Below are 9,262 nucleotides of genomic sequence, written 5' to 3' on the forward strand. Positions count from 1 at the left end.
AATGGAATAAGTATTTTGTCTGGGGTTCGGACCTATCTTTGTATATTACTGGCCCACAGCTGCACACCTCCAATATGTCTATCCGAACAGAAAATTTAAGACAAGCAGTTTCAGAAAATCTTCCTGCAGGATAGTGAACACACATCCTACAGGACCAGAAAACGGTGTAGCACTGACTGCTTCCATTGATTGAGATTATTTTCCTCCGAGAAGGAATATAACCATATAACTTGCATTTATACAGCACCCTTCACGCAGAACGCTTGAGAGCTCTACACCCAGCCAGGTGAGAGGGAGGTGACTGTAGGTACATTCGCTTCAGGCGTGACCTGAAGATGGGGAAGGAAGGGTGAGGCAGAGGGAATAGAGGAAGAATGATCCAGAGTTTCGGGGCTTAGTGGCTGAAAGCGCAGCCACCAATGCAGGAATGGAGGGCACGAGGGTCTGCAGAAGGCTGGAGCCAGTTGAGTGGCAGTAGCGGGTTGGGGGTAACCAGCTCGGAGAGGTAGGGAAGGTGCCACGGCATGAAGGGTTTTGAAAACGAGTGTGAGGATCTCAAAATTGATCCGTTCAGCGATAGGGATCCAGTGGAGCCTATCTAGAACTGGTGTGATAGGGGTACAGAGTTTAGTGCGGGTGAATAGGCAGCAGCAAAGTTTGGGACCAGCTGGATCCTATGCATGGTGGAGCTGGGGAAACCGACAAAGAGGGCATTTGAAAAGTCGAGTCGGGAGGTCACGAACGCATGGACGAGTGTTTTGGCTGCGTCTGGGGTAAGGTACAGTCAGAGGTTGGCAATGAGGTGGAGGAAGGCAGTCCTGGTCAGGGACTAAATGTGGGGAAGGAACGAGAGCTGTGGATCTGATTGCCCAGATTGTCTGAGAGATGGGCTGGGGCGATTGAAGAGGTCAGAGCCGCAGGATGGAAGGCAGGAACCAACGAGAGTAGCTTCTATCTTGTCAGCATTTAGTTGTAGGAAATTTTCGCTCATCCAGGTCCTGATGTCGGCCAAACAAGCCGAGACTGGCAGACCTGGAGTCGCAGTTGGAGAAGTAGATTGTGTGTCATCCGCATACATGTGGACATTTACCAACGCCGAGAGGGAGCGTGTAGATATGGAAGAGGAGGGGGCCAAGCATGGATCCCTGTGGTACACTACAGGTAACTGGGCGGGAGGAGAAACCATTTTTGAAGATATAAAGTGAAGGCGGTTTGCAGTGCCAGTGCAGTCCCACTGAGGTGGACGAGGTGGTGGATGAGGATGGTGTGGTCGACACTGTCATACGAGGAGGAGTGGTCCAGGAGGATGAGGAGGCATAGAGAGCCCTGGTCACAGAGAGAGGACGTCATTTGTGACCTTGACCAGATGTGCTGTGGGCAGGGCGGAAACCAGACTGGAGAGGCTCAAGGAGGGAGTGGAGGGAGAGGTGAGAACAAAGGTGGTTAGCGACAATGCGTTCCAGAGCTTTGGCAAGGAAGGGTAGGTTGGAAATTTGTGAGGTTGGACATGTCAAGGGTGTTTTTTTTTTTTAGGAGTGGTTTTAAGGGGGAGAGGAAGAGAACCTGAGGAGAGTGACTGGTTAACCGTGTTGGCCATCAGCGTGGGGGAGGAGGGGGAGTTTGGTGGCCAGCAACAAGATGGGGAGGGGATCGAGGCAACAGTGGTGGGCTTCATCTGGGAGATGGTGGTTGAGAGGGAGTGATAGTAATCGGGGCAAAGGAGTGTAGCGAGGAGGGAGTGGCCGGAGCCATGGAGGAAGGAGGGGGTGGTATAGATGGTCTGGGTGCGGAAGGGGATGTAGGGGAGGAGGATGCAGGAGAGGGAGATGGGGAAAGGTCTGAGATGGCCTTTTCTGTGATGGACTGAGATGTCAAGGCCGTGAGTGATAGAGGTAGACGGTGGCCACCGTTGCTGGTTGGGGAGTGTATGTGGAGGGTGATGTTTAGTGTGGAGAGGAGGGCAGTGAAGTCAGAGGAGATGAGGCAAGAGGAGTTTAGATGAAGGTTGAAATCACCCATTACGATCAGATGTTCAGATAGGGAGGATTTTACCCGCTGGGGGAGAATTGGCCGTGGGGGGAGCTTGGAAGGATAAGGGGAGGCAGGTGTGTCGAGGAGAGTGGGCGATGGGGAGGTTGGGTTAGCTGCTTTGGGACAACCATCTCCGAGAGGCACAATGAGCCTGGCGGAGGATACCCAGGTTGGAGCAGAAGGAGGCAGTGATGAGGTGCAGGAGAGAGAAGGCGAGGAGAGCGGTGGGAAAGAAGGACTGATTTGGAGTAGTGGAGTGTGGGGAGTACAAGGTGCAGCATTTTCGGGGGGGGAGGCGCTCGGGGTGGCAGCCAAAACTCGCACGTGGAGACTGGTAGCAGGCGTTTAGAAGGACATGGTCAGCCCTGGGGTATTGCAGTCGCTGGAGGCTAGAGGAGACAGTGTAGTGGGGAGAGAAGGAAGAGGGCACTCAAAGTGTTAGTTACCAGGTTGCCCGAGAGAGAACAGGAAGGGAAGGAGATGTAAAACCATACCTGACCTGAGTTTGAACTGGCCGCTGTCCTCTCCCGCACCAAACTCCGTGACCCCATCTCCCCCATTCTCGTCTGACTCCATTGGCTCCCTATCCTTCAAAGGATCCAGTTCAAGATCCTAGTACTCACCTACATGGCCTCGCCCCACCTCTGCGACCTCCTAACCCCCTACCAACCCACCTGCTCCCTCCGCTCAGCCAGCTCCGGCCTGCTCCACATCCCTCGCCCCGACCCGCCTCACCACTGGCGAGAGAGGCTTCAGCCACTCTGCCCCCAACCTCTGGAATTCCATCCCCCAATCACTCCGCCTCACCCCCTCCTTAGCCTCCTTCAAGTCCCGTATCAAAGTGATCCAAGTGCATCAAATTTAGTTTAACTGGATTAAACAACTGGACCAGATCTGAGGGCTGACGCGAGCTTACCTGTTGCTGTCCTGTATCCAAACCCAATGCTTTGACAAAGCCAGAAGGATCAATATAGCGCCGATTACTACTCTGTAGCAAAGCAAATAAATACTGAAGGTGCTCACAGACAGACTGTGGTTCGAAGTCTGCAGTAAAAAACACAAACATTAAATATTAGTCAGGCTTTCAGGTTATCTGCCCTCACTCTCAGAAACTCCACCCCAGCATCCCTTCAAGATCTGCCTCAAGACTTTCCTCTTTGCACATGCTTCCGGTTATCTTTCTGCCCCCACCCACCCCAACTTGTGACTGTCCAGCACCTTGGCATGCCCTCCCAACATGAAAGGCACTATATAACTGTAAATTTGTTGCTGTATTAGTTTGTTCTAGAAGGTCTTATATTCAGATTTGCTATAAAACAGCACACGACGAATAGCAAAAAAATTACTTCCAAATTACAAATGAATAAGATTGTTATCAAAATTATGCACAAACTTAAATTTTAAGACACATGATCATGCCTCTACCAGCTTTCCTGAAGTACCACTAAAATATTGACAAATGCAAATGCAAGGATAATTATTGATATTATTAATAATATTTCAGGCCTGATACACACCTGCATCGTCTTCAATCCTTTCTCCGGTCCCCATCTCCTTGCGAGGGCTATGGCAGAGGTATAGTGCTTGTCTCAACTCAAGGTTATGGAACCAAACCTGTAGCAAAGTGTTGACGTAGCAAGTAGCCCCAAGGTTTGTCAGTCCTACAAAGGTATTCTTAACAAAAAAAAGAAAGTATTGCACATATTTCGCATGGGAGATGATACTTCAGTTTTTAGAAAACTTAGCATCCTGCTAAATTAGGCACTGCATGCCGCCCAAGGTTCATGAAATCCAGCTACATTTGCGCTGTAATTAGCCAGATTCCCTTGTCACAGCTTTCCATATACGAATAATAACTTCAATTGAATGTGTTGGATTCCCTCGAGGAGATCATCAGATATGTGAGAAATCAAAGAACTTTGACTAACATCTTGTAAAGATTGTAAAGAAAAAGATTTGCATTTACGGTACACACAGCATGCCAATGTTTTCATATAGGCAGATGTTTTTCCGTAACATATGCACAATTTTGTGTTAATGTACATCCATAGATCACATCACAATTTGATCAAAACAATCCAGAACTCAGCAGATTATTTTGTGCAAATTGCATGAAGAGTTTAGTTTGTCCAAACTACAAAGTTACAGAGTTGTTAGAAAGCGATTTGTAAAATACAGCGCATGCCCCACCTTGCATCTCCTTTCTGAGTTGGGATCATCGATGTTGTGGAAGCTATTCTCATCGATTTCTCCTAGCCACACGTGCTCACCAAGACCAACTAAGCAATTTGGGTTTCCTCTGCAGTTCCGTCTGCATCGCGAGATTAATAAAGAAAAACAATAATATCAAAACTTGTGCAAGCAACACTCTTCAGGTTCTTGCAGACAATGCAAATTTTGCACCATATTTGGATACCGTGTTGTTTGCTATTAACTTTTTTTGATTGTAACTATCACCAATTAAATGCTTTTGTTCAGCCTTCTGAATGACTCGGTCATTAAATTTACTAAATGAAAACGTTCAGCGTTCCTTCGTCAATTGGTGAAATGAGGTCACCACTCCTGGCCTCAGGAGCTCCTAGTTTGGAGCCAGAGTAAATAGGTTATAATAATAACAATCCTTGCATTTGATATAGCGCTGTATCACGTCATTGAGACGTCTCAAAGCACTTCACGGAATATACTGTAAAATGAATGAACAGTGTATTTAGTGGATGAAACACGGCAATCAATTGCACACAGCCTTGTCCCACACTACCTCCGGAAAGCAATCAGACAATCGACTAATAACCGGGTTGCTTTTTACTACCAGGTAAACAGAGGCGTATGGAGTAAGTAATTTTGCCTAACGTTTTGCCCAGCCACCGAATCAAGATTGCATAAAGGCCTGGGTGCTCTGGCTTGCGAGGCGAGCGAGTTATACTACACTACCAGATTCCGTAAAAGGTTCCCATTTAATAACCATAATGACCGTGGGGTCCTGTAGCTCAGTGGTTAGAGCACTCGCCTCGCAGGCGAAAGACCTGAATTTGATTCCCAGGTAGGGCAATATTACGGCAAGTTTTGCTTACTCCACACGCCTCTGTTTCCTTAGTAGTAAGTAGGAATCCAGTTGTTAGTCGATTGGTGGATTGCTTTTCTGGGGGTAATAATTCCTTCAGAAAAAAAAATGTGGTCACTCAATCCACGACTGTTTGTGGGACACTGCCTGTTGCGCAATTGCTGCTGCGTTTCACCCATAAAATATACAGTCAAAAGATCACTATACAATCAATTCTGTGAAGTGTTTTGAGACATCTTGAAGACATGATAAGGTGCTATATCAAATACAAGGATTATTATTATTATAGCAGTCAGGCTGGTAGTCTAGATTTTGGGCAAGGATTGGATCAGGCTTGGTTGTAATGACCTATTCTTTTCTTGCAACCCCTCTCCTCTCACAATCAACTAATCTGTCAAACACACATGAGGAATTAATGCTGGGACAAGATACCAAAGGACCATCATCACCCAAAACACATTGCTAAGATTTGAAACCAGCAACCTGGAAGGCAACACACTGCTCAGAGACGGAGAAGGATGCCAACAACAATCTCAATCAACGGATAGGAATAGTTTAAAATGAAACAACTGATCTTTTCCTTAACATCATCCCAGTTTCAGACAGTGAGGAGAATGAATTGGACAAAAGCTGATGCCAATACTACTTTCCAGCCAATCTCAACAGGTGTGAGAAAGCAGTCAAGGGTCACAGGAGTAAGTGTGTCTTTGCCCTCTTCCCCCTTCACTTCCACAGACTAAATGCACTTCATCAATTGAAAAAATTGCAGAAGCATCAGATAGGCAATTAAACCAGCAGTGCTTAAAATTACTTGATTTTAAAAACTGATGCACTAAACCACAACATTTGCCAGGTACCAAACTCAAGGCATCCTGTGTTTACCAACTACTGAGATTATAAATTATTACGTCCCTTTAGCTGAACTTGGCAAACGCACCTTGTACAAGTGGGTTGTTAAATGAAATCTGCACATCAAACAACTAAGCTTGTGCCTCACAGCCAGGCATGCCTGCTAATTAACTAACATCTGACCAGCAGAACTTGGTGTGAACATACAGTCGTGCTATTTCAGTTAACATAGTAACATGACAAAACTGCTAGCTACTCTATCTCTACTCTGGAATGTGATAACAGCCAAGTATGACTGAAGGGGGAAAAGAGAGGGAGGGTGTGTGCGTATAATGAATAAAATCCATCTCTTTCACACAATAAATTATATTTGTATAGCGTCTTTCACAAAAAATGCATTTTTTTACAATTTATCATTATATCATTATTTATTCTTAATGAAATGCGTTGTGGAGTCTTGCAGCTCAGTGGGTAGAGCTCTTGTGAGAGACCTGGGTTCGATTCCTGGGCAGGGTACAATGTTGGGCAAGTTTCCTTACTCCACATGCCTCTGTTTACCGAGCAGTAAGTAGGAACCCAGGTGCTAGTAGATTGGCGGATAGCTTTTCTGGGGGTAATAATTCCTTCAAAAAAATAACAATAATTAATAATAAATAAATCACTCAATCCATGACTGTTTGTGGGATACTGCTGTGCGCAATTGGCTGCCGTGTTTCGCCCACAAAATACAAACAGTCAATCCATTTTCCAGTGTATTCTGTGAAGCGCTTTGAGACGTCCAGAAGACGTGATAAGGCGCCGTATAAATCACAGAATCATAGAATTATACAGCACAGAAAGAGGCCATTCGGCCCATCATGTCTGTGCGGTTCTTTGCAAAGAGCTTCCAAATCAACCCCACTCCCCCGCTCTCTCCCCATAGCCCTGATCAACCGCACTCCCCCGCTCTCTCCCCATAGCACTGATCAACCCCACTCTCTCCCCATAGCCCTGATCAACCCCACTCCCCCACTCTCTCCCCATAGCACTGATCAACCCCACTCCCCCGCTCTCTCCCCATTGCGCTGCAAACCATAGTCCTCCCCAAATAATTATCTACTTCTCTCTTAAAAGTTGTTAATGTATCGGTTTCCACCGGCCTTTCAGGCAAGGAAATCATCAAACCCAAGGATTAAAGGCAAAGATTCATATTATTATTATTTGCTGAGTAAATAAAGGGAGGAGGAGGAGGGTCGACACTTTAATTAAAAAGGAAAGCATATTTTTTTCTTAAAAAAACTCCAGGAAGTGGTTCAAATACTTTTTTGGAGGATGGCGGGGGGGAGGGGGAGGGGGGGTGGGAGAGAGAAAGGAATTTTTTTTAAGAAGAAATCACACTGCAGGTTGACAGTTACACAGCTATAAATAAAGTTTAAAACAAATAATAATAATAATAATAATAATAATCATCATCATCATAGCCCCAGCACCGAGCCAGTGACAGCGGGGGCCCCGGAACCGGTATAGGCCAGCAGCAGCCGCGCGCTGGCCCCGCGGAGCGCTGTGTTACACATGGTGCGGGGCGCGCCCGCCCGCCCGCCAGGCCCCGGCCTTACCTGCGAGCGTCTCTGCGGCAGGAGCCGAGCAGGACCCGGTACGCCAACTCGATGTGCTCCCGCCTCACCTCCTCCGGCCTCACGCTCTCCGCCCACTGCCAGGCCGCCTTCTCCAGCTGCTGCTTCGGGGCCATGCGCGCACTGCCTGCTGCGCCCGAGGCGGCGGGAGCCGCGCTGTGTGTGTGTGTGTGTGTGAGGGGGGCTCCGGGCCTGGTCTGCTCTGCTCCGCGCCGCCAAGCGACCGCCCGCCCGCACACCCGCCCCCTTTTTTTTTGCTTCGCTTTCCTTTCCTCTCCTCTCCCCTCCGCCGCCGTCGTCGACGCCGCCGCCGCTGCTGACGTAGCACGCACCAGAGCGCAGGAACTGCGTGACGTTTCCGCGCACCGTGAACGTGTGACGCGCGGCGCAGCGTCACCGCTGCTCCACGTGTCTCCCCGCCCTCAGGCCCCGCCCCCGCCCTCAGGCCCCGCCCCCACGCCCCACGCCCCGCCCCCACGCCCCACGCCCCGCCCCCGCCCCACCAGAGCAATGTTGTCAGATGAGCCATCAAATGATGGACATTTTTTTTCAGTGTTTACGTTTGTAATCCTTTCTCCCCTTTTGTGGACCTTTCCCGCGGGGGTCCGAGCGCGGGGAAGGGGCGGTGTAGGGGTGTGAGGGGAGGCAGAGCGAGGGGGGAGGGAGACCAAAGGCTCGGTCGCAGAGAGTGACCGTGTGGGTTACGTCCTCATTACAAGAATGAGCCCCGAGAAAGTTTTCAAGTACATAAGAACATAGAACGTAAGAATTTCTGGACGGAAGAAGACCAAGGTCCATCCAATTGGCCCGCCACTATCCTGGCAGTCGCGTGCGAATGTCATGTCCCAAACTCTATATCGTATCTCAAGATATTGTTTCCGAACAGAAACCTATCTCATTTGCTTTTGGAAAACTCAACACCTTCTGCTTCTCCCGCCTCCCTCGGGAGCCTGTTTCCGTACCTTTCTACTCGCTCGCTGCAATGGTGCTTCTGCAGATTTGTTTGGAATTAGCCGGAAAGGAATTCTTTCAAACCACCAGGCGTTGCAGTTCCGCAACGCGACCAAAGATAACATTCAATAAAGATAACGGCTGTATCCCAAAGGAGTTTATCAGTCTTACAGTTCGAAATATTGGTTCAACGAATTTCCGGATCGCGATCTTCAAAAATATGGTAACGGTTAGATTTGCTTTACGTTTAGTTGGAAACATGATTGTCAGTGGCTGGGTTTTATGTTACAGCAGAATTAATGTTATCTAAGGGAAAAGGTAAATCAGCTCGATGAAAATGATGGACTGAGTTTGACCCCAAAGCTGGACATTTAATAATTTTCTCAACCAGCGAAAAGCAGACAAGCGTTTATCTGGGTGTAAAATGGAAAAAATCCTCACGACATACTATCAGCCGGTGCGCAGTGAATGCTACAACTACAGACACTAACTCTACAATTGATAAGACACAGTATTGTCTGAAAGACAACATCTGTTTGAAAGTGAAGTTGGGACTAACTGTGTTGTGGTGTCTCCATGGCTACACAAAGCCACACATTCCAGGCATAAAGTGAAATCCCCCTACACAGGAAAGTTGGCTGTCTTTTTGGATGTCAGAAAGATAGACACACAGCACTTCCCCTCCAGAAGGAAACACATTCCTTGACTTACAATTTGCATGATTTCCCCCCGCCCACCACACCCCCATTCTGCACCC

General features: G+C 48.0%; 1 protein-coding gene across 1 annotated transcript in view; it reads right to left on the reverse strand.

Annotated features, from left to right (window-relative positions):
* The window catches only part of usp48 (ubiquitin specific peptidase 48), a 47,335-nt gene extending 39,492 nt beyond the window's left edge, over positions 1-7,843 (reverse strand). The window contains exons 1-4 of the mRNA XM_007897807.2: positions 7,537-7,843; positions 4,222-4,342; positions 3,549-3,705; positions 2,948-3,075 (exon numbers count right to left, since the gene is read on the reverse strand). Of these exons, the coding sequence (XP_007895998.1) occupies positions 2,948-3,075; positions 3,549-3,705; positions 4,222-4,342; positions 7,537-7,670 (540 nt within the window). The 5' untranslated portion in view covers positions 7,671-7,843. The remainder of the gene's footprint in view (positions 1-2,947; positions 3,076-3,548; positions 3,706-4,221; positions 4,343-7,536) is intronic.
* Between the last annotated feature and the right edge of the window lie 1,419 nt (positions 7,844-9,262).

This window comes from Callorhinchus milii, unplaced genomic scaffold, assembly GCF_018977255.1.
Source record: "Callorhinchus milii isolate IMCB2004 unplaced genomic scaffold, IMCB_Cmil_1.0 Scaffold24, whole genome shotgun sequence".
NCBI classification, from domain to species: Eukaryota; Metazoa; Chordata; class Chondrichthyes; order Chimaeriformes; family Callorhinchidae; genus Callorhinchus; species Callorhinchus milii.